The sequence below is a fragment of the Oreochromis niloticus genome, linkage group LG3 (assembly GCF_001858045.2).
Source record: "Oreochromis niloticus isolate F11D_XX linkage group LG3, O_niloticus_UMD_NMBU, whole genome shotgun sequence".
NCBI lineage: Eukaryota > Metazoa > Chordata > Actinopteri > Cichliformes > Cichlidae > Oreochromis > Oreochromis niloticus.
In genome coordinates this window covers 66,060,225-66,086,256 of record NC_031967.2, presented here as the reverse complement: position 1 = coordinate 66,086,256, position 26,032 = coordinate 66,060,225, and the positions used below count along the sequence as shown (strand labels likewise).

Here is a 26,032-nt window from a genome sequence, read left to right as displayed (position 1 = left end):
AGAGGAACAACTGTGAACAACTGTGCTCTCCCCACACAGCTCTGACACACCCTCATGACAGCTGATTGGTCAGTAGGTGGGCTGGTCACACCTGCTGATCACTCACCTGTTCCAGACCAGACCTGCCCACAGATATAGATTAGAAAATATGAACTATGGATGATTATGAGCTGAGTGCAAAATCCAGGCAGGAGTGACGAGCAAAGAGTTTCCACAGCCTGAGTCAATAAGTGTGTTATTGTAAGAGCAGAGCAGTGATGGGGGTGAGGGGGTGTGGTTTAGCTCTTTGGTCCTGTGGTGGTGGAGAGGGTGGAGCAGAAGAAAGTGACTCTGTGCACAGCTGTGCTTCATCCACACATGAGCTAAGATCAGGAGTGTGTGTGTGTGTTGTAGCATCTAATACTTTCCTCACTCAGGGACATGAAAACACTTTATCTGCAGCCTTTGTGATGCTGTTGATATTCTGTCTGCATTAAAATGAAACAGCATCAAATCAGAGACGTTGTTGTTTGTAACTAAACAGATAATTATTCCTCCTCCTGTCATTGAAGCTGCTGCTTTTATAAACAGGAGGCTGTGGAGGCCCTGAGAGCTCCTTCATCCCTACAGTCACACTGTGACACAGAATCAAATGCACACTCTGAAGATCATGAGTGGGTTTGTTTTCTTTCTTTCTCCACAGAAAGTAGTGAGAAACAAGTCTGAGCTGTTTGTGCTCGTTCAGCCGTGACTCAGCAGCTAAAGCAGGGGTGTCCAACATACGGCCAGCGGGCCACATCAGGCCCTGATACACTTTCATATGTCAGTTATTATTAATGATTATTGTGGGAGCTGAATCTTCAGCTTAAGGTCAAAGGTCACCCAGGCTGTGAGCAGAATCCTTAATGCAGGAAAACAACTGGGAAGCTATCATGTAATAAAAGTGTTTTGCAGGTTACCTCTGTGGTGGCCATCTTGGTTTCCCAGTAAAAAGGTGGCCTGCCTCATTTGCAGCTCTTTTATAGGCCAGTCTGAATTGAGAAGGCGTGGTCTTTAGAGTATTTAAAGGAAGCAGGAAATGGATTGGGGGCCATTTTGAGATGTTGCTGTCTGCATGTGCATGATATTGGCAAGAGACAATAAAGCAATTACTGCAGTTAAGGCAGAGTGAAGTCTGATGTTTCCCTCACCGCATCTCTCGGCGTAACAGTGGTGTCAGAAGTGGGATTTGGTTACGCCTGTGAATGAGGGAGAGAATACGCTGAATGAGGGGTGTAGGACGTGGAAGAAACCGTGGGACAAGGAAAAACCCCCTTGCTGACATGGAAGAAAGAGAAGGTGGACAAACAATTGAGCCAGATCCACCACCTGAAGGAGCAGTGGCTGATGAGGATGATTTTGAACCAGTAGTACAACCTAAGCAGACTGCAGTTGGTGTTGTGAGTAAAGAACTTTCTGAACTGGATATCTTTGGTGAAATTAGAGCATTTATGCGGCATTCCAGAAGAACAGAAGCAATACTGTTTGAACAGATTAAACAACTGAGTGACAATATACCAAGGCTGTAACATGATGTACATTCTGAACTTCAGCCTTCTGTCCAGAGTGACATTTCTACAGCAGCTGTTTTCCCAAAGCAAGAGACTGGGCAATTGCCTCCACTATCAGCTCTGCAGCCACCTCATGGATTCGCTGAGCACCAAGCTGAGCTGCTCCCTCCATCTCAACCACTGCATGCACAGCCTCAAATGCATGTTGTTCAACCTGCTCCAGAGCAGAGAGCAGAAATGCACCGTGGTGCTGAGCCAAGAATGCCTGACTTCAGGGAAGGTGAGGATCCTGAAAGTTTCTTTGTACGATTTGAACGCATAGCTAAAACGTGGGGATGGCCACAAGTTGAATGGGCAGCTAGAGTGGTCACGTTATTGACTGGAAAAGCCCTTGAAGCTTATGCTGGCATGGATGAAGAACAGTCTGACTCTTATGATGCCATTAAAGCTGCAGTGTTATCCAAGTTTAATGTAACAGAGGAGACCTACAGATACCGGTTCCGGAGCACCAGTGTACCAGTGGGAGAGAGTGTGCGTGAAACCTACAATCGGATAAAGGGACTCTATAAGCGATGAATGCGTCCTGACAGTCGGAGCAAAGAAGAGATTGGTGAAACCATTATTTTGGAACAGTTTCTTCGTGTGCTGCAGCCAGACGTCCACACATGGGTGAAGGAGAACAACCCAAAGACAGGAGGGGAAGCTGCAGATCTGGCTGAACGTTACCTAGCTGCTCATCGTCAACCTTCTAAGTCAAAGATGACTGTGGTGGGACCAAGGTTTGGGGAGGTAAAACCTCCAGGGGTGACTAGTGTTGAAAGCTTGGACACTAGGGGTGGTAAGAAGCCTATATATTGCAGTCAAAGATACAACCTCATTTGCTATTACTGTCAGCAGCCTGGTCATAAAGCTTCTTCATGTCCCCTAAGGAAACCAAAGTCAGTAGAGTTGTGTGTAGTTCCCCCTACAGGTCTTGAGGGTGAACTAACTGGTGATAGTTTAGTGCCACATAAGCATGTGGTAGATGTTTCAATAAATGGCCAAACAGTAAAGGCGCTTGCTGACACTGGTAGCTCACAAACCTTGGTTAAATCTTCTATGTTGAGCAATGTATTACCTGACTTTAACAAACCTGTAAATATTACTTGTGTTCATGGGTGTCAAAAAGATTATCCAACAGCAGATGTCACTATTGAAGTTGAGGGCCAAGCATTTATGTTAACTGTAGGAGTGTTGGATCAGTTAGCATATGATGTCATTCTGGGAGAAGACTTACCAATCTTAGACAGTTTGGTTCACAATAACTCTGAAGCCTATTCCTGTGCTGTTGTCACTCGTTCAATGAAAAGGGGTTTAGAACCACTGCCCGATGTAGATGAAGACTTATTTGAAGGAGGAAGTAAAATCAGGAAAACAAAACGACAACGTAGGCAGGAGAAAAATAAAAACAGTGGTAGGGCAAAACTTCCGAAACCAACCTTACCAATGTCTCCACCTATTGATCTTCAGTGGGAGTTTCCCCATAATTTTAGAGAAAGACAGGAAAATGATCCATCTTTAAAACCTCTCTTTAAGAAAGCATGCAACGAGGATGATGGAAAAGAAAATGCTGTAGGGCTTAAAAGTGTAACTGGAGAACCTTTCATAATAAAGTATAAATTTCTGTATTTAGCTTACATGGAGAAACCCAGACTTGTTGTGCCAAAAGAGTACCGATCAGTAATTCTGCATTTGGGCCACACTGTACCATGGTCAGGACATATGGGACAGGCAAAGACTTATAATCGTGTTGCTCAACGTTTTTACTAGCCAGCATTGTACAAAGATGTGGTTGACTACTGCAAAACATGTCATGAATGTCAGAAAGTGGCCCCCACTAAACTTTCAGACCGAGCCTAGTTGCAAACATTACCAATAATGGATGTACCTTATGAGAGAATAGCTATGGATATCATAGGTCCTTTAACTAAGAGCAGTAATAGTCATAAATATGCATTAGTCATTTGTGATTATGCCACAAGATATCCGGATGATTATCCACTGCGTTCTCTGCAGGTCAAACACATTGTTCGATGCTTAGTAGACCTTTTTTCCAGAGTTGGCATTCCATAGGAGATCCTGACAGATCAGGGTACCAGTTTTATGTCACATTTGGTAAAGTCTCTTTATGACCAACTTGGTGTAAAAAGTATTCGAACTACTCCCTACCATCCAGAAACGGACGGTTCGGTGGAACGATTTAATGGTATATTGAAGCAAATGTTGAGAAAGTTTATTGATGATACTGGCAAAGATTGGGATAAATGGTTGTCTTTTCTATTGTTTGCATACAGAGAAGTGCCACAGGCTTCAATTGGTTTCTCCCCTTTTGAGCTGCTCTATGGAAGGCAGGTTAGAGGCCCTCTGGATATGCTGAAAGAGAACTGGGTGGCTGGAGTGGCACCGGGGTCTACTGAAGTGGCTTCGACGACCAACATCGTTTCCTACATATTGCAGATGAGAGACAAACTGGAAACATACAGAGAAAAGGTTAGAGACCATATGCAGAAGGCGCAGCAAAAGCAAAAGGTATGGTATGACAAGCATGCCTGTGAGAGAGAACTAAAGACTGGTCAAAAAGTTTTAGTACTTTTGCCTACTGGACCAAGTAAGCTGCTGGCTAAGTGGCAAGGACCTTATACTGTGGCCAGAAAAACCGGCCCAGTGACATATGAGGTCATTTGTCCAGACAGACACAAATCAAAGCAACTGCTACATGTAAACTTGTTAAAAGAGTATCATGAGAGAAATGCCCCAGAACCAGGTGTGAAGCAAATCCTGATGGTACGGGATGTTCAGCCTGAAGACAGTGGCATTTTGGAGGTTGGAGAAGTTGAGATGAGTCCATTCAGAGACATGCCCAAATCTGAAGACCCTCCTGAACATCTGACTGAAGATCAGTGTCATCAGTTGAACGAGGTGAGGCAATCTTTTCCATCTTTGTTCTCAGACACACCGGGCCGAACAGATGCCATAACACACAACATCATCTTGAAAGACACAAAACCTGTTCGTCTTAAGCCTTACAGGATCCCAGAACGGATGATGGGACCGTTTAGGAAGGAGGTTCAGATGATGCTGGAACTCGGAGTGATTGAGCCGTCAAGGAGTGAATGGTCAAACCCCATTGTACTTGTTCCAAAGAAAGACTCCCCTCAACTACGGTTTTGTTCTGACATGAGAAAGCTAAAATGTATTTCCTGTTTTGATTCTTATCCAATGGCACAGATTGATGAGCTACTGGAAAGACTAGGAAAGGCTAGATACATTACAACATTAGATTTATGTAAGGGTTACTGGCAAGTGCCTTTAGAGCCGTCCTGTAAAGAATACACAGCCTTCCAAATTCCAGGAATGGGCTTATTTCAGTACACTGTGTTGCCCTTTGGTCTTCATGGGGCGCCTGCAACTTTTCAAAGGTTGATGGACATTATCCTTCATGGTTGTTTCAAGTTTGCAGCTCCCTACCTGGATGACGTGGTGATTTACAGTGAGTCTTGGGAGGAACACCTGCAGCATCTAAAGGTTGTGATGGCAAAGATCCAGAAGGCTGGTTTGACTCTGAATGTGAGTAAGTGTGCCTGGGCACAAGAAGAAGTGAAGTATCTAGGATACATTGTTGGCCATGGACAAATAAAGCCACAAGTTGAAAAGGTAAAGGCTATACAAACAATTCCCAGACCTAAAACCAAGAAGCAAGTGAGGTCGTTTCTGGGCTTGGTTGGCTGGTTTCGGAGGTTTATTCCCCATTTCTCAACCTTGGCAGCCCCTCTTACAGATCTCACGAGAAAACACACTTCTAAAGTGATGTGGAATGACGACTGTGAACATGCCTTCCAATCTTTAAAGAGACAGATTTCTGAAGCACCTGTTTTGCAAAGCCCGGATTTTTCCAAACCATTTGTTGTGCAGGTAGATGCCTCTAATGTTGGACTTGGAGCAGTGCTGGCTCAGAGAGAAGCTGGTGAGGAAAAACCTGTGCTTTTCTTAAGTAAAAAGCTGTTTGAAAGGGAAAAGAACTATTCTACAGTAGAAAAAGAAGGACTGGCAATTAAGTGGGCAATTGATTCATTGAAATATCATCTCCTTGGAAGAGAATTTATTCTTCAGACAGATCACAGACCCCTGGTGTGGATGCACTCCAAACAACATCAAAATGCGAGTATACTGCGCTGGTGCCTAGCCCCCCAGCCATACCAGTTCACCATCCAGCATTGTCCGGGTAAGAAGAATCTTATTGCTGACTATCTTTCCCGTTTGCCGGATATGTGTCAACCTGAAGGGGGGGGGGGGGGGGGGGGTGTGAGTAATGTTGGGAAGCTATCATGTAATAAAAGTGTTTTGCAGGATTGGGGGCCATTTTGAGATGTTGCTGTCTGTATGTGCATGATATTGGCAAGAGACAATAAAGCAATTACTGCAGTTAAGACAGAGTGAAGTCTGATGTTTCCCTCACCGCATCTCTCGGCGTAACACAGGACTTTCCCCAAATTCCAGGTCAGATTTCATTGGTCAGAGAAAAGAAATTCAAATTTGGATCTAGTGCTCGTGTCACGATGCTGATCAGCTGAGCGGTCCTTTCATTGTTTATCAGAGGAAACTTTATCACTGAGTTTAGTTTGGACAATCCACCAATCACAGAGCTCCATCAGGGACCTTACAGTAACTACATCCAGCAGCAGAGCTTTGATTGCACTTCTCTCCACCACCACTAGATGTCTCCACACTCTGTGCTGACTCCAATGAACCATCAGAGCTGCTGAGCCTGAACCTCTTTACTCGGTTGGAGGCGGCTGAGCCCTCCATCTGCCACAGCGATGTTTCCAGCATCACTTTATTTTATAGAACTGGAAGATTTCTGAAAGTCACCAAAAACAACAAAAGTGGGACTTCCTGCTCCTCACAGAGGACTTCCTGCTTCTCACAGAGGACTTCCTGCCAGTTCAGACAGAAAAAATAAGCAAAGTATGGCTGTATCCCAATTCAGGGTCTGCAGCCTTAAAGTACGCAGCCTCAACGATCCTCAAGGGCCGCGTACTCAAAGACCGCTAAGGCCGGAAGTGCAAGGCTCGTGAAATGGGACGGTCTAGCCTCCATCGCGCTGCCCAGGTTGCCTAGCAACCATAACACCAATCGCTGGAAACATTTCATACAGTTTTGTTTGACAGAAATGAAGGAGAACATATTTTGTTCGTGTGTTTGTTTCTACACGAGCTTTGTGTGATTTAATAAGTATCTGAGGCTGAGACCACAGGACTGTAAAACATGATTGTTGGCCTTTAAGATTAGCTAGTAAATAACAATTAGCTAATGTTGTTCATGAGACTGAAGTCAGTGTAAATATGATATGGCCAATATTATAGTTATTATATTAATCATCATAAGCCATTACAGCAGTGAGTTTGAACTCTCAAATCAAATCACTTCTATTTACACATCACATGTGCAGGTACACTGGTACAGCACATGTGAGTGAACTCTGTCTAACACTGAGCTTCAGTAAAGATTCAAGTTGCAGTTATTTATATGTCCTATCACCTTAAATCTTCACTCAAAGACAAGTATCTTTGACAGTGTATATACAGATGTATTATATATAAGAGACAAATGTTGTTCCTTCAGTATGTTGGCATTACTAAATTTCACTCAATGCTTACATATATGTGTAAAAAGAAAATGTACGAGCTGTGATAACTGTGTCTGATAGAATGAAGAGTAGACTGATATATTAAATAATCCTTTATTGGGTGAGAAAATCAGACCATGTCATAACTGCTTTAAGTCATACAGAATAGATATCAGAGCCTTAAACAGGCTGACTTCTGCTAAATGGGTCAAACTGGGCAGAAAGTATCCAAACCCATAACATCCTTATAGAATATGATGTAACACTATAGATCAACTTACCTCAGAATATATAAAGCATATAAACAATTACAGCAATATGATGCAACAAACACAGCAGTGCTACTAATCCAAAATACTCAAAGCTTCATAGAACTGAAACAAACATTTATTTTTAGCTCCATTCTGCTGCTGATACATACTTTAGGTTTCTGAATATTAAACTTGTTGCTGCCTTTCATAGTGTGTAACTTGAAGGCCCTGAGTACTTTCTCCCACACTGAAAACACTGGGATGATAACATTATTTGAACATTACCTAATAAGACTGATTCAGGACAGACAATTAGTTATGTTAAACTTTCCTAGCAGTCCTTCACAAACAGGGAACAGTCTGTCTATTCTCTCCATCTGTCAGCTGCTGCTGGCTCTTCCTCCTCCTCTTCCTCACACACTGCTGAGTTTGTCCTGGTGGATCATCAGGGGTGCAAAGCCTCACAGATGATGTGCAGCAGTGGGTCCCTCAGTCTGTCCTCACTCTGGACACTTGCAGTTGTCACACATGGAAATCAAATGTGTGATAAGCTGCAGGATTCAAACACAAGTGTAACTTATAAATACATGTTCATAATTTTATTCCACAATCAGAGAGAAAGAAACAGAGAGAGAGTGCAGGACAGACAGGTGACAGTCTCAGGTGTAGGGATGGGTACCGGTATCCGGTGCCATTGTGGAATCTGATGAAACACCTGGCGACGCATAGCGTTTTTTTAAAAGCCGAGGAATGACCAAAGAAAAAGTGGAAAACAGCTAAACATGAGACGTTTTTGGACAGAGTTTGTGTTTTTCCATTGTTTAAGAACTGCTTCCAGCCAAAAGTGATACCATATATGCCCTATAGCTGCAGAAAAGGCTAACATTGTTATTTTTTTACAAAAAACAGCTAAACATCAGAGGGTTTTGGACAAAGTTTGTGTTTTCCATTCTTTAAGCACCGGCACCGTTTCAAAAGTACCGGTTTGGTACTGGTATTGGATAAAACCTAAACGATACCCATCCCTACTCAGGTGTATACACTGCTACAAAACAGCACAAGAGAAGGAGGATTTAGTGTTTGTGTTATTACGAGTGCTAAACAAGAAGAGTTCCCAGATGGTCCAGTGGACACATGTGTGACTCCTGTGATTAAAGCATCTTTCTTTCAGCTTAACGAGTGAACCGTCAGCTCGTTCAAACACATGTTAAAGTCCGTTTGGGACAGCCATCGTCGCGTCGCTGTGACGTAATAGGTCTCAAAATGCATACTGCAAGCGTGCGGTCACTGAATTGGGATACAGCCATTGACTGCATTTCCTCCTGTTCCTTGTTGTGATCTCTCTATTTTGCTGCGTGTCCTGTTTCTATGGTTATTCCCTGTATAATGTTGTGTGTTTAATATCTCCCAGTTTGCTTTCTCAGTTTAGTTGTTTGACTGTAAACTCAGCAATAAATCCATCCATGCGCAGTCTTTCCTGTCAGTCTGCATTTTGGGGCTGGAATGCTGCCTGCCACAAATAGTTTCACTTTTCAGCTTTATTAGTCATATGCAAGGTGACACTGGGTCAACATTGCAATGCAATGTGTTTGACGAGCAGAAGTCTCTCAGTAGTATATTACAATAATAATATTACACAGCTTATCATGCCACTTGTAATATTTAGTGTCAAATGAATAATTTTCACCAGTAGTGGCCAAATGAAGCTTGTATTGAAAAGTGGTTCATTACTCAAAGCGTTTCAACACAGTCCTTTTAGTATAAATAATTTAGATGAACAGACCTTCATGATTTAAACATGTGCCATGGTGTGTTCTCCTTTTGTTTGTGAAACCTTTTTTTGTTTTTGCTTATGCTTTTAGGAACAGGCACAGCGTCCTTTCTGGTTGTTCAGTTGCACACAAAAAGGCACTTCAGAGGGTCATTAACATAGCCCAAAAGATCATTGGACATCCTCTTCCCTCCCTGAAGGACCTGTACAGCACTCGCTGTCTAAAGAGGACACCCAGCATCCTACAGGACTGCACACACCCAAAACACGGGGTGTTTAAGTTGCTGACGTCTGGCAGGATATTCAGGCTGCTGAAGTCCCGGACAAACAGACTCAAGGACAGCTTTTACAACAGGGCTAGCCCTAACCAGTACAAACAGCTGACCAGATTGGCTACCTCCCTGGACTTTTTTGGGGGGGGGTAACAACAATAACAAAAATAATACTTATTTTTACAACAAGGTGCAATAATGATCATAATGTGCAATACTAACAGTGTGCAATACACACTAAGTTATTAAGTTAAATAACTGTGTTGCCTTATGTTGTGTCGTGTTGTCTGAAGTGCTTGCGTGGTTTTCAAATTTCATTGTACTATTCTACCGTGTATGAATGTGCAATTACAAAGAAGAAGAAAGAGTTATCTTATCTTATCTTCCTGGTTTCATGTCTTATTATGTTTTAAGTAGTAACACAGGTGTGAAAAAACAAAATGGCGGGCAACCAAACCGGTTTGACAGGTTTTGTAATACAGAGTAAGCAAACACAGTGTTAGCTGGTTATAATTATTCATGGGGCGATCGTGGCTCAAGAGTTGGGAGTTCACCTTGTAATCAGAAGTTTGCCGGTTCTCAACTAATCAAAGTGATGTCATGACAAAAATGAATGACCAACAAAACATTTTTTCTCCTTCATTTCTGTCAAACAAAGCTGTATGAAACGTTTTGCGTGGTTAGTATCATGGTTGCTAGGCAACCTGAACAGCGCGACGAAGGCTAGACCGTCCCATTTCACAAGCCTCTCACTTCCGCACTTCCCGTACTTGTAGTACGCACCGTACGTAGTACGCGTAGTGTGCGTACTTCAAGCGTGCAGACCCTGAATTGGGACACAGCCAGAGACTTGACTACACTAGAGGGGATCCACAGGCAGGGATGACACCAAACAGAGGGAGCACAAACTAAACCCTAGTAAACCAAAACACAACAGTCATAATACAAAACAATATCACAAGTAAAAGTACAAAAAACCAAAAACACCAACCCAGGACCATGACAGAATACATGAATACAAAGGTCAGGTTTCAGGGCGATGCCTCAGCTTTTTTTTTATTGCTCCTAATAAAACAGGACATGGAGAACATGGCTGACTGCGTCATCGGTGTTCGCTCGCTTTGTGGTAGAGTATCACTTCCTGTTCCTGCTCAAACACAGTGGTGTTTCTGAGTAGCTTTTCTGCTGAGCAATTTAATCTAAAAACTTTTAGATACATTCCTTCTTCATAGTATAATCTTCACGTGCTTCATCTGAATCACCCTTTCTGTGTGCTCACTACCTAATTTATAGCCAAAGTATTCACTCACTGTCTCTGTACTGTTTTGCTAGCTTAGCTCGTAGCTGACTCGTTAGCACCATGGCTACTTCACCTGTCCCTCCTGCACTTTCCTGCTCATTGTGTCAGATGTTTAGCTACTCCTCGGCCTCCTTTAGCAGTAATGATACCTGTAACAAATGTAGCATATTTGCAGCTCTGGAGGCCAGGATTACTGAATTGGAGACTCGGCTTCGCACCCTTCATTCACCCGTAGCTAGCCAGGCCCCTGCAGCTGGTGCAGCCGAAGATAGCGCAGGCCCCGCTAGCTGTTCCCCGGCAGACCCCAAGCAGCTGGGGAAAGAGGGCGGTTGGGTGACGGTGAGGAGGAAGCATAGTCCTAAACAGAAGCCCCAGGTACACCACCAACCTGTTCATGTGTCTAACCGTTTTTCCCCACTCGGCGACACACCCGCCGGGGGTCAAACTCTGGTAATTGGTGATTCTGTTCTCAGACATGTGAAGCTAGAGACACCGGCAACCATAGTCAATTGTCTTCCAGGGGCCAGAGCAGGCGACATTGAAGGAAATTTAAAACTGCTGGCTAAGGGTAAACGTAAATACAGTAAGATCATAATTCACGTGGGCAGTAATGACACCCGGTTACGCCAATCGGAGGTCACTAAAATCAATATTGAATCGGTGTGTAACTTTGCCAAAACAATGTGGGACTCTGTAGTTTTCTCTGGTCCCCTCCCCAATCAGACCAGGAGTGACATGTTTAGCCGCATGTTCTCCTTAAATTGCTGGCTGTCTGAGTGGTGTCCCAGAAACGATGTGGGCTTCATAGATAATTGCCAAACCTTCTGGAGGAAACCTGGTCTTGTTAGGAGAGACGGCATCCATCCCACTTTGGATGGAGCAGCTCTCATTTCTAGAAATATGGACCAATTTATTAAAACCCCCAAAATATGACTATCCAGAGTTGGGACCAGGAAGCAGAGTTGCAGTCTTACACGCCTCTCTGCAGCTTCTCCCCTCCTGCTATCCCCCCAAAACCCCATTTCCACTGAGACTGTGTCAGCTCCCAAACAGACAAAAAACAAACTAATAACCAGCACTAAACAACTTAAACATAAAAAAAAAAAATCACAAAGAAAGAACAATACAGTATCCACATCTGAACCAAAAAGTAAAACAGTGAAATGTGGATTATTAATATATTATTATTAAACTGCTCAAAGAAGTCCTGCCATTAATTAATGCTTCAATCTTAAATATGATCAACCTATCTCTAATAATCGGCTATGTACCACAGGCCTTCAAGGTGGCTGTAGTTAAACCTTTACTTAAAAAGCATCTCTAGACCCAGCTGTCTTAGCTAATTATAGGCCAATCTCCAACCTTCCTTTCATATCAAACATCCTTGAAAGAGTAGTTGTCAAACAGCTAACAGATCATCTGCAGAGGAATGGCTTATTTGAAGAGTTTCAGTCAGGTTTCAGAGCTCATCACAGCACAGAAACAGCTCTTTATGTCTTTAAGACATTCCTGCAGTTTAACTAATTGGTGTGTGTTATCTGGCTTCATGGATAGATAGAGCTGTGTGTCATCTGCATAGCAGTGAAAATTTATGCTATGTCTTCTAATGATGCTACCTAGGGGAAGCATGTATAATGTAAATAGAATTGGTCCTAGCACTGAACCCTGTGGAACACCATAATTGACCTTAGTGGGTGAAGAGGACTCTCCATTTACATGTACAAATTGGAGTCTATTAGATAGATATGATACAAACCACTGCAGCACAGTACCTGTAATACCTACAGCATGTTCTAATCGCTCTGATAGGATATTATGGTCGACAGTATCGAACGCAGCACTGAGGTCTAGCAGGACAAGCACAGAGATGAGTCCACTGTCAGAGGCCATAAGAAGATCATTTGTAACCTTCACTAAAGCTGAAAATCTTAGAAATATGGTATCTAACCAGATTCTTACTCTGGATGGCATTATCTTGGCCTCCAGTAATGCTGTGAGGAACCTTGGAGTCATTTTTGACCAGGACATGTCCTTCAACGCACATATTAAACAAATATGTAAGACTGCTTTCTTCCATTTGCCCAACATCTCTAAAATTAGAAATATCCTGTCCCAGAGTGACGCTGAAAAACTAGTTCATGCCTTCATTACTTCCAGGCTGGACTACTGTAATTCATTATTATCAGGATGTCCTAAAAACTCCCTGAAAAGCCTTCAGCTGATCCAAAATGCTGCAGCAAGGGTCCTGACAGGGACTAGAAAGAGAGAGCATATTTCTCCTGTATTCGCTTCCCTTCATTGGCTTCCTATTAAATCCAGAATTGAATTCAAAATCCTGCTCCTCACATACAAGGTCTTAAATAATCAGGCCCCATCTTATCTTAATGACCTTGTAGTACCATATCACCCTATTAGAGCACTTCACTCTTGCACTGCAGGCTTACTTGTTGTTCCTAGAGTATTTAAAAGTAGAATGGGAGGGAGAGCCTTCAGTTTTCAGGCCCCTCTTCTGTGGAACCAGCTTCCAGTTTGGATTCGGGAGACAGACACTATCTCTACTTTCAAGATTAGGCTTCAAACTTTCCTTTTTGCTAAAGCATATAGTTAGGGCTGGACCAGGTGACCCTGAATCCTCCCTTAGTTATGCTGCAATAGACGTAGGCTGCCGGGGATTCCCATGATGCATTGAGTTTTCCTTTCCAGTCACCTTTCTCACTCACTATGTGTTAATAGACCTCTCTGCATCGAATCATGTCTGTTATTAATTTTTGTCTCTCTTCCTTTTTTTTTTTTTTTTTTTTTTTTTGCCTGTCCCGTTTGGATCTTTTGCCATCAGAATTATTGTCTAAAGGCGAAGAAAGATGCCCAACGGATTTACTTTACCAAATGTACCATCCCAGCCTTGCCGTAATGGTCTATTTGATTCACCTTTAATTGTTTATTTTATTTTCATTTGTTGTATGTGGGACAGACTTTACTGGGGGAAAGAAAGGGGAGAAGGAAGGAGGGAAAAGAAAGACAGCGGGGAAGAAGGATGGGGGAAAAGGGCAAAAAACAAAAACAAACAGAATAAGCAGACAAACAAAAAAAAAAAGAATACATATTGACCACCTGGATCACCTGTTGAGAAAGAAAAAAGAAAACAAGCAGAAGAAAACGAGAGTAATAGAATAAACAACATCACAATGATATATGGGAATATGGCAGTAAATATTAAATGTTAAACATTATTGTACAGCACGTAAGATTGACAGCCCACAGTGTGCTTTGAGGTAGGAGCCAAAAAGGGTGTAGTTTGTGTGTGTGATCACCCGTGTGTACACCTGTGAGCATGAACGCGCTTGATTTTTTAAAAGGTTCCCTCATGTAATGATCTGCTAGAGGGTGTGGGGGGCCACTGCCCCGACCTCCAGGGCATGAAGCAGGTATGGAGGAGATCAAAACTCCAGACATCCAGAGGCCCCCAGAACACAAGAGACCAAGGAAGACCAACAGAGGGGCAGCCGCGCCACTATCCCAGAAAGAGCTGAGGAGAGTCCCAGATGAGGGGTCACTCAGCAGCTGCGGAGCAGAGGCCAGGGGGGTTGCAGTGACGTGCCCGTGAGCTCCACCGGCAGCCAGCTGTGCCAGAGTGACCGAGCCCTAGGCCGAGGGCACCCCACCTCCGAAGTAGCCCGAGCGAGCCCCAGGCTCCAAGCCCCGATAAGCAGCCGCCAAGGAGTGAGCCGGTGTGTACCCGGGCGCCCAACCCCGGACACAGAGAACCACCAACGCACCGATGTCTGAGGGTGTCCGCCACCAGCAGGGGAAGTGGTGGGGGGAGATAGGCCTCCATACCTTGGAGGGCCTGAGATGTCCCCAGAGAGGTGGCGTCTGATACCCAACCTGACATATAGACACAGACATACAGGCACACACAGATACAAACATCCATTCCCACCCTCATGCTCTCGATTGCAATTACTCCACACTCAACCAACATGGAGACAGACATAAAGAGACGCTGTACACACAATCACTCTCCCCAAGCGTACTCTAAGAACCGGGTCTAGGTACCCTTGTGCCCAGACCCAGGTGGTGTTACCCTTTTCCCTGCGGTGGGGAGAAGCAGACCGCCCCGACTCCGCAGCAGCAGGGAGGCCCCACATTCCAGACCGCAGTCGGACGGCCAACTCCTCCTCCTAGCCCCCCCGCTCCAGCAGGCCGCAGAGAACGGGGGTGTAGGAAGACTCCAAACCTCCCTCCACCCGCTCATATGTAGTGTTGATGTATGTGTGTTCTAAGGTGCATTTAAAACCCAGGAGGGCATGGAGCTACCTGCCAGAGCAGCAGGTAAGCGCATAGCCCCTCCTGCTAGCCCTCAATGTCTACGTGTATTTAAAATTGAGAGGTGGGCAACGACGCCAGGGGTGAGGTTGTACACCCTGATGGTGATTGGAATCCGTGTAGCGTGCCCACCCCCAAGATCCTATATGTATGTGTAATGAGAGTGTGAGTAATGTGAATGTCTAAGTAGTGGGATAAAATTGAGCCAGAAGGGGACAGAGGGGGGGGATGCCTCCCCTGCACCCTGGTGACACACCCCTACCCCAAGGCCCTGCATGTGTGGGTGATTGTGGTGGAGCTGGAAGAGGGAGGCAGCTGGAGATGGGAGGGAAGGAAGGGAGAGGCAAGTGACCCCTCCCTGGGGCCAGCTCCCCCGCTGACCCCAGTAGGCACCCCCATACTCCGCAACCCGCCAGGGAAAGGGGGCCCAGGCCCATCCAGACCGGGGCCCAGTGCAGCAGCGCCGCCCGGCCCCACAGAGCCCGGGACAGTCCACCCGACCCCACCACAGAGAAAACTGCACCCACCCCATCATCCACTCATCTTCCAGACTACACAAGACAATAGACGCCCAGGCCGAGATCTTCCTCCATCTCTCCTGTATCTTCCCCTCCTGCAGAGAGAGTTCCTGAAGAAAGGAAAGCTCCTGCAAGATGTGACAACCTCCTCCACCAGTTGAAAAGCCCCCCAGGTGGCTCGATGCACCGGCGGCACCCTGCGCCAGGGCTGGGCCCCCACACACCCACCCGCCCACAACCCCGGCAACACACCAACCAGGACCCAAACCCCTGAGGCCCGGCCAGGGCCGCTGCCCAGAGACGGAGTGCCCCCAGAACCTCACGCCTGTCCCTGATCCACCCCGGGGCAGCCAGGCTACCAGGTCAGTAACCTACGTCCGTCAGCGCAGACCCTCCCCTAGCCCCGCTGCACGCAGCCACGAGGAAACCGTCACCTAAGAGCCGACAGAGCCCCTAATTGGCCATGACCGCTACCCCGGGTTGAGCCCCCCAATGAAGATGCTCCCGGGGAACCCCCCGACGCCCTAAGCCTCTCCCTACCCCCACACCGATCACAACAACGAAGGTGGGACCAAACTATGACCCCCCACCCCCACTAGGTGATGATCAAAGGAGCCCAGAGCATTTGATCTGATGTGGTGGCAGAGGCTGTATCAAGACTAATGTGATCTAATAGATAATTTCTATATTGGTTAGAATTAAGATTATTTTTATTTTTCCAGTTCATGAGGACTGTTTTCTTGGCTATGCATAGGGCAGTGAAAACCATATGGGCTATATTCTTTTCTGTAGTGACATTATCTAAGCTGCCCAACAAACACACTAAAGGGGAAGTTGGAATGTTACATTTCAGACACTTTGACAAGTCTTCACATATCTCGCGCCAAAACTTCTGAACTGGTGGACAGAACCAAAGTGCGTGGATATAATTGTCCGGTGAATTGGTTTGGCAGTGTGAGCAGTTGTTGGTAGACGTAAAGCCCATCTTGAACATCCGATGACCTGTATAGTGCACTCTATGTAGTATTTTGTATTGAATTAATTGAAGACTGGGATTTCTAATTAGATTAAAGGTTTTTAAGCAAATCTGAGACCAGAAGTTTTGGTCTAAGTTAACTGATAAATCCGCTTCCCATTTTGCAATAGGAAGTGATATTGATTCATCTGTTTTAGAAAGCATTCTGTATATTTTGGACAGTAATTTGGGGGTTTTAAGAGCAAAAAATTGAACCACACTTGGTGGTGTTTGTAGTTCAACTTGACCTGGTTTAAATCTCTTTTTTACTATGGATTTAATTTGTTGATATTCTAAAAATCTTTTCTTGTTGATCCCATATTGTGTAACTAGTCTGTCAAATGGAATAAATTCTGTTCCTTCTAGTATATGTTCTAAATATTTGATTCCTTTACTACTCCAATCTGAAAAGTTTATCATATTATTGTTTTGTAATATGTCAGGGTTGTTCCAGATAGGTGTACGTTTGCATGGGATTAATGAAGACTCTGTCAACTTCAGAAACTCCCACCATGCTGTCAGAGAAGAGCTGATGTTGATGCTTTTGAAGCATTCATGTCGTTGCATGTTTGAGCTGATAAATGGTAGATCTGAAATCTCTAGATTATTGCAAAGTGCTTGTTCTACATCTAGCCAAGGTTCATCTAAGAGGATATGTTTTTGCCATCCTGAGATAAACTGAAGCCTGTTGGCTAAGAAGTAGTGCTGAAAGTTAGGCAGATCTAATCCTCCTTTATCCTTGGTCTTTTGTAATGTTTTTAAGCTTATACGTGGGGGTTTATTTTTCCAAAGGAATTTGGACATATATGAATCTAGAGATCTGAACCAATCTTGCGGCGGTTTAGTTGGGATCATTGAGAATAAATAATTTATTTTTGGTAATACCATCATTTTTATAGCGGCAACCCTTCCCATGAGTGACATGGGTAGACATTTCCACCTACCTAGATCACTTTCTACCTTCTTTAAAAGTGGGATATGGTTTAATTTAGTTAGATCTGCAAGCTTGGGAGAAACCTTAATACCTAAATATTTTATATTTCCCGATTGCAGTGGAGTAGAAGAGGAATTATGGAAGGAGCAATTAATCGGAAGGACTGTAGATTTTGACCAGTTAATTGAGTAATCTGATATTCTTGCAAAAGAGTTTATCAGTTCAATCACCCCAGAGATATTGGTTTGTGAATTTTGGAGAAAGAGTAACACATCATCCGCATAAAGGCTGATTTTATGTTCCACGTTCTTGCATTTTATGCCCTTAATTACTGAATTCTGTCTAATTGCTGCTGCTAGTGGTTCGATAAAAATTGCAAACAGTGAAGGGGAGAGTGGGCATCCCTGCCTGGTGCCCCTCAGGAGACAGAAGCTGGAGGATGTCTGGTCATTTGTTCTGACACAAGCTGTTGGGGAATTATATAATATTTTTAACCAGTTGATGAAAGAAGATCCAAAACCAAATTTGTGTAAAGTTGCAAATAGAAATTTCCAGTTAACTCTGTCAAACGCTTTTTCTACATCTAAAGAAAATATTGTAGTTTCAAGGTTTTTACTATATGAGTAGTCTATCAAATTAAGTAATCTACGTGTATTTGTTGATGAGTGCCTACCTTTTATGAATCCAGTTTGGTCAGGATGAATTAAGAGGGGGGTTATTTTCTCTAGTCTCTTTGAGAGAGCTTTGCAGATAATTTTGAGGTCTACATTTATAAGGGATATTGGACGATAGCTTGAGGGATATACAGGGTCTTTGCCTAGTTTTAGCAGGAGATTAATGTTTGCAGAATTCATATTTGATGGAAGTCTGCCCTTTTCTTTGATTTCCAACAACGTTCTGTAAAAAACTGGTGCTAGAATCGTCCAGAATTCTTTGTAGAATTCTGCAGGAAAGCCATCTGGGCCTGGAGCCTTATTATTGGGCATACTTATCAGGGCTTCCTGGAGTTCACCTGATGTCAGTGGTGAATCCAGTGCCATTGCTTGAATGTCTAATAATTTTGGGAGAGTTATGTTGTCTAAAAACTGATCAATTTCCTTTTTAGATGGGTTTATTTGTGGTGAATACAACGTTTTATAGAAATCCCTGAAAATGTTGTTTATTTGTTTCGGGTCATATATTGTGTTCCCAGATGAATCTTGAACAGCACATATAGTTGTTTTTTCTTTATTTATTTTTAGCTGGTTTGCTAGAAATTGACCGGATTTATTACTATGTTCATAATTTTGTAAGCGTAGTCTTTGTACTAAGAATTTTGGTTTTTTTTATCAATTATCACATTTAATTCTAGTTTTGTTTTGCGTATTTTGTTCAATGTTTCCTGATCTTGGTGGGACGCGTAGGCTTCTTCTAGGTATTTGATGGTTTTTTCTAATTCCTGAATATTTTTGTTTTCTTTTTTCTTTTTATGTGATGAGAAAGAAATTATTTTACCTCTCATCACAGCTTTCCCTGCTTCCCATAAAACAGAAGCTGATGTTCCGGGAGTGTCATTAAAGTCTAAATATGAAGTCCATTCTTTTTTAAAGTATTTAATAAAGTCTTCATCTTTAAGCAGTGATGTATTAAATCTCCAGTTTTTACTTGGCGTAGTATTATTCTTGTGCATTAGTGTTAAAGATACAGGAGCATGATCGCTGACAGCTATAGGATGAATCTCAGTGTCTGAAATGTCACTCAGCAGTGAGCTGCTGACCAAAAAATAATCCAGACGAGAGTAGGAGTGATGAACATGTGAGAAAAAAGTATATTCTTTACTGGTGGGGTGAAGGGAGCGCCATGCATCGCAAAGACCAAAGTCGCTCATATACTGTTTGATTATATTTGTGGACTGCCAATTACGCTGAGTTCCTGCTATATTGAGCCTATCCATTTCTTCATTTAGTCCAAGGTTGAGGTCGCCTCCAAGAACAAGTGTGCCATCTAAGTGTTCAGAGAGTGCACTGAAAAAACTGTGAAAGAATGAGGGATCATCAACATTTGGACCATATACACTTACAATACATAGCTTTTTATCAAGTATAGATAGTTTAATGATTAAGAATCTGCCCTCTGGATCTATAACTGTATCGAGTACTGTGAAATTAATATTTTTATGTATTAAAATTGCTCTCTCTTCTGTCTGTCTTCCACATCATGTCTTTATCCTGTTTTCCTTCCTCACCCCAACCGGTCGCAGCAGATGGCCCCGCCCCTCCCTGAGCCTGGTTCAGCCGGAGGTTTCTTCCTGTTAAAAGGGAGTTTTTCCTTCCCACTGTCGCCAAAGTGCTTGCTCATAGGGGGTCATATGATTGTTGGGTTTTTCTCTGTATTTATTATTGTGCTATCTACTGTACAATATAAAGCGCCTTGAGGTGACTTTTGCTGTGATTTGGCGCTATATAAATAAAATTGAATTGAATTGAATTGAATTTTTTAATAATATTAAAGAAAAAAAAGAAAAAAGATGTAATTTAATTTTATTTCTACAGCATCAAATAACAACAGGTGCTTTATACTGTAAGGTAGAGCCTACAATAATAATAATAGATACAGAGAAAAACCCAACATTCATATGACCCCCTGTGAGCAACACCTTTGGCGACAGTGGGAAGGAAAAAGTCCCTTTTAAAAGGAAGACTCAGGGAGGGGCGGGGCCATCTGCCGCAACCGGCTGGTGGTTGGGTGAGGAAGACAGGACACAGACACGCTGTGGGAGAGAGCAGTGGTTGTTGTAAACAAACTTATATCAGCATCTGTATTTAATGTTTTTATATCCATAACAAAAAATCTGTTTCTCACAGCCAAAGCAGAAAACAAAGAACCACATGAAACAGAAATAAGATGAAGCAAACAGGTGTGGGTTAATCACAAAGGTGTGGGCCCCGAAGTTGGAGCCACTGACACCTGTGGCTGTGGGAAGGGTTATTAAATCCACCAGGGATGGGCAGATGTCATCCATACGGTCACGTTGGTGTAGAGGCCCGACTTCGTGTTCATGAATGTGACCGCGGCTCTGAGGTCCAGCTGAGCTCTTTGTACTGAAACTCTGAGTCATGTTTTTACTTTTGTTTTCACATTTGGGGAATCCCCGATCAGGTTTTACTTTCATTTGGTGTCTGTCCAGGTACTTTCATACCATACAGCTTGTTTAGTCAGCCAATCAGAGACCTGCAGCATGGTGGCTAAACGACTAAAGGTCTATTCTATTCTGATCTATTCTATTCTACAGGCTGCACAGGGTCAGAGTGGACGTTTTGGAGCAGGTAAGCGGACGTTTTTGTCTTTCTGAAATGTTCTTTTGTTAGTTTGTCCACATGATGAGCAGGCTGGTCCATAACTGAACATTCATACATTATGGTATAAATGTCATCAACAGTTTTTAACCAACCAAGCATGAAGCATGAATACAAACAGAGGCTAGCTGTTTTTAGGATTTTATTCAGGTTTAAATCAGACAAATAGACGACGTCTATGATGCATAAACGTTCTTCTTCTTTCAGTTTGAGGACACAGGTGTGCAAAGAGTGTTTGTTTCCCAGCAACGAAATAATCTTTAACTGAACTCTGATCATTTTTACTGCAAGCTTTTCAAAATACCGAAGATAAGCCAAGACTCTGTATTTATGTACCTGAGATCTGACCCACATGCTGTCGATTATTGACCACAGGAAGCACCTGAAGGACGACGTTAAAGACAGTCAAACTTCCTCTGAGGAGATGGACAGAAACGAGGAACTGGAGTAAGTCTGGAAGCAAAGAGTGAAATGAAACGAGAAGATTTTCTCTGTGTTTTGTTTCAGGATCCATCTGTGGACAGATTAAATGTTTGCTGTGCTTAAAATGTTTTTTCTATAATTCCTGTTTCAGCACATTGTTTCAGAGGTTACGCGTATTTAAACACTGCAGAGCAGACAGACTGAGCAGCTGTGATGAAAGGAAAAGACTGACAAAGCTGGCAATGAGAAGCTGCACAGATGAAGTTGTCCTGCAGTGGCTGAGAAAAAACTCAGAATCTGACGCCTTCAGCAAACTCACAAACATGTTTGACTTCCTGAAGAAACACATTGATGAGGAGGAGAAGAAGAACCACAGTGATGATGTTCACATCACCTTTATGGCTCATAGTTTAATCAGAGACTTCATGATCCCAGCCAGCTGTTACCTGCCTCTGCCCACCATCACTGACGTGCTCCTGTATTCTCCCTGGAACTGCGTCACTTCTGGTTTAGTGTACGGTATCGCTACAGGAAAACTGAGGCCTCAGCACAGAGTTTTTTACTGCAACGATAAAGAAAGCTGTACCATTCCTGATGACAAACATCGACCTGTGAACCTGCCAGATCACTGGAACTCACTGAAGAAAGCTGGAGCACAGATGGTCCCAAACATCACGGTTAACCCTCTTCGAGATGAAGATAGAAGATGGAAATACTTTGAGTCTCTCTCAGCTCAACACGGACCACCAGGAAGGAACCGCATCGTCATCCCATTCAACCTCCCAGGACGGGAATATGAAAGCATCCCGTTCTCTGTGGTGACCTTGGCTCTGTCCCTGGTGCTCCTCTCCTCCAGGTTTAAAGCCACTCTTCACTTCGATGGTTGTCTCAGTGATCACTCTACTGGACAGAAATTTGACAGGAAGTATCTTCAGGAGCAGTACGCCTGCACCATCGACAACAGCTGGATGAAATGTTCACCTGAAGCTTTCAGATGATGATAAATGCTGCTTGTGTTAGACATGTTTGTGGACATTTTAGTGTAAAGATGAAGATGATAAAAGTTATTTTTCTATATTTGAGGCTCAGATTTATGATGAATGGACTTGAATCATCATTTAGTTCCAGCTCATAATCTGATCATATCTGCTAACATCTGTGGAGGTTGTTAATATAAACAGACTCACCTGTTCTCTGCTCGCTGCTCACAGGTGACGTGATGCTGATGTCAGACCTTCAACCAGCACACACACAGATCATTGACGTGACATATATAGATTATTTATGTACATTATGTATTATGTAATATTTTGATCTTTTATTGCTTTATGTTGGGCTTTTAGATCCGTACTTGGGTGGAACAATAAGTTATGAGCCACAACTTTCTAACTCAGACTCTGAACTGTGTCACGTTCCAAACATAGAAGTAACACAAGTCTACAAGTTGTACATCTATATTTTCATGCCTGCAGACTCTGTAATTGTTTCTGATCTTTTGTTATTGTAAAACATTAAAATGTGAAGATGATGTCATCTAAGTGAAGAAGAAAACCTGAAGCTGCTCATTAAAAACAATATTGTATATATGAAATTTATGGAGGACCACAAGAGCCACGCGCATCGAAATGAAGAATTCTGTGATTAAAAAATGAATTTTAGAATAAATTTGGCATTTGTAAATTCATTTTTGAATTTTTGATTTTTAAAATGGCAATTCCACTCCTCATTTCAGAATCCATTTCCCTTTCCTGTTAGCTCACAGATTAGCTCAGGGATTAACATTTGGATTAGCAGCTAGATTAGCAACTTTATTTTAAAAAATCCTGCTGCAATGCAAATTAGCCACACTTGGCATGTAAAGAGCTCTCTGACTGGTTGGACAGACACAGGCTGCCTGGATTTTTCTTCACTTCTTGCTTGTGCTGATAGCTTTGCCCTGCTTAGAAGTGTGTGTGCTTGTACAAAGGCCGCTCAGCCTCAGGATTTACACTTGGCTCGACACGGATATGTGAAGAATGAAGAACAGAGACCCTGCAGCAAAACAGAGAGCTGAACCTCTGGCTGTGTGCCTGTTTATTATTTCAGGTATAGATGATGGAATATGACCAGTCTGATGTCAGCCTGCTTCTCTGACAGCGCCTCACCTCTCTGTGCTGCCCCCTGCTGGCTCTTATCATTACTGACAGAGTCCTTGCTGCCACTTTATTAGGTACAGCTTGCTAACACAGGCTCAGACCTGCTTTGACTTCAGAGCCGCCTTAAATCTTCATGGCTCAGATTCAGCGAGGTGCTGGAAACATCCCTCAGAGTCATGTGATCAGTGGCGTCTGCTTCAGCACAGACAGATAGAAAAGTGCATCCATATAAACAGGATACATAATAATAATAATAATAATAATAATAATAATAATAATAATAATCAAATGCTGATTTTCATCTTTTCAGCCCGTTGTCTGTGTGCTAATCCAGCTGTGTGTGTTTGTGATGACAGTAAATACATGTCAGACTTACAGCTCCTGTTTTACTGCATTAAAGGGATCAGATGACTTCAGCACTTTGACATGGATGGTAGCGAAAGCAGGAAATGACAAATGTAGCACAGCAGCATCGTTTAACACGTCTGAGCATCATTTCAGTGTTTCAGTCATAAAAGCACGTCCTGTCACTGTGGTGGTTACAGTGACATCATGCAGTTTGTGCTTTGACCTCCAGAGGGCGACAAATCAGCACAGACAGAGAGCTCCATTCAAACTTTGCTGCCATCAGTAATAATTCTTCAAATATTATCATCAGTGTTTGAGCAGTTATGATATCAGGGACAATCTAGACATGTGTGACAATACTGAACATGTCACATGACACACCTTAAACATCATGTGATCCACTCTCAGTCTGCACTTTCATTCATGACTTCAACAGGTTGAAATGAGCTTTGAAGAAACATCAGTTAATGGCTGAAATATTAAAATGCTGCATGAAGAAGAACAACGAAGTGATAAAAGACGTTTGTGTTTCTGGAAAACCAGCAGAAATAAATAAACCAAGGAGTTGGTTGAAGATTTGTGAATTTCAAAGTTTCACCTGAATGCAACCCAGACTTTTCGATGCTTCTGAGTGTCTTAAACGAGTCTCTGGGTGTTTCCTTCCTGCTCAAAGTTTCACTAAAGTTTTTTCACTGAACTTAAACTGCCTCTGGAACCCAGTTATCTGTGTGCAGCAGCTTGTGTCACTCACTCATCCGGTCATGCACTGCGGTCTCATAAAGAAACTCAGCTTTTTGATAAAGTTTTTCTTGTTCATGAATACAAATATTTTTAAAGCATTTGTTTGAAATAAGTATTCGTAAAAAACAGGTTATTTGTGCCTTTCTGAATACCGTATTCGGGTTGGGCTCTGCTCCTAGTTGGGATTCTTGTCCTTTGCTGATGCATGTATTGTACAGCCATGAGGAGCCTTAATAATGCAGCTGCATTATTTATCCACCATAACAGAGGTTAGTGTTCAGCTCTGTCACCACTCTGGCCACATGTTGCCACACTTGTACTTCCAGCTCTGAGCTGCTGCTGCTGAACACGTTACTTTTGTAATTATGTCTCCAAGCAGCATCACAGCTTTCAAAGAAGAAAAAAAACATTATTTCCTGATAATGTCTGATGTGCTTGTACAAGATGTAAACCTGGTAGTTTGAGGAAATCCTTTCAAAAACATATTTGCTCGCACAGAGCAGTGAGCCTTCTTGGTTTCCTTGTAGATTAAAAACAGGATTGGAGTGATGAGGTACGCGATGCTGCACGGCTGTCTATGGATGACCTGTACATCAGAACCACATCAGCCCAGACCCAGACATCTACCAGCACCAGTACAGAGCCTTTATCTCACATGTCTGAGCATTCGTTCACCTTCATCTGTTTGTTCTTATTGACAGCTCTTCATCCAGTCCACCTTAAACACAGTGGGTGTGTTGCTGGCAATGGGAGTTACCTTATGGAGCTGTTACTGCAGTAAAACTGTTTTTGTGTGTATTTCAGTCCATATGAATTCATGTAGCTCTGTGTGGAGATGCTGGTGAATACTCCACAGGCTGAGGTGTGATGTTAGAGGGCTGCTCATGGTGGTTGTGCTGATCACAGACAGGCTCAGTTGGATAGATCTGAATATCTATCAGATTTCTGCACCCTGAGGTCAGAGGTCAGCTCTGTCTCACACTCAGTACAAACCAGCAGCATCACTCAGTCTGCAAGTGTCACATTAGTCGACTGGTAGTGACGGTTGTGCCGATGCAGTGGATTTACCACATGTGAACTTACTGCAGTATTTAGACACAGATGTGGAAAACTCTGACTCAGCAAAAATGTAGCCAAGGTCACATGTAAGAGGACAGCCAATGAAAAAGCTGGGTGAGTTGTAACTAATAACTTAGCTGACACAGTCAGATACATGCCTGTTTTTATGGCAGGTTTATTTGGCTGTTTTGAAAAGGATTTTATCCTAATAACTCAGTTTAACTATCACAATAATGAAATGGTGCAAATGTAAAATCCTTGTATTTTGAGTAACTTTATGATTGGCTGCATGTGATGTGGGGACATGTGGCTAACAAAACAAACATAAGTTAGGCTGCATGTAAATGGGCTCGGTGCAGCTTTGAATCAGCTCCTGTTGGCCTCCAGCTTCTGGAAACACTTCCAAGCAG

At 43.0% G+C, this 26,032-nt stretch overlaps 1 protein-coding gene across 1 annotated transcript; it reads left to right on the top strand.

Moving 5' to 3' along the window:
* Positions 1 to 1,937: 1,937 nt before the first annotated feature.
* On the top strand, positions 1,938 to 22,877 carry LOC102077085 (uncharacterized). Its single transcript, XM_019354748.2, has 9 exons — positions 1,938 to 2,060; positions 2,181 to 2,308; positions 3,863 to 4,058; positions 4,368 to 4,487; positions 5,022 to 5,135; positions 5,481 to 5,532; positions 20,853 to 20,886; positions 21,292 to 21,363; positions 21,491 to 22,877. Exons 1-9 carry the CDS (start codon positions 1,938 to 1,940, stop codon positions 22,335 to 22,337), a joined length of 1,686 nt encoding a protein of 561 aa, XP_019210293.1. The 3' UTR covers positions 22,338 to 22,877.
* The last annotated feature ends 3,155 nt before the right edge of the window (positions 22,878 to 26,032 follow it).

Bases quoted from the DNA above. Each gene is read 5' to 3' on its own strand.
- LOC102077085 (XM_019354748.2), top strand. From the start codon at position 1,938: ATGGATGAAGAACAGTCTGACTCTTATGATGCCATTAAAGCTGCAGTG. The intron at 2,061-2,180 runs GTGCGTGAAACC...CGTGTGCTGCAG, and splicing joins GTGTACCAGTGGGAGAGAGT to CCAGACGTCCACACATGGGT. The intron at 4,059-4,367 runs GTTAGAGACCAT...CGGGATGTTCAG, and splicing joins TGGAAACATACAGAGAAAAG to CCTGAAGACAGTGGCATTTT.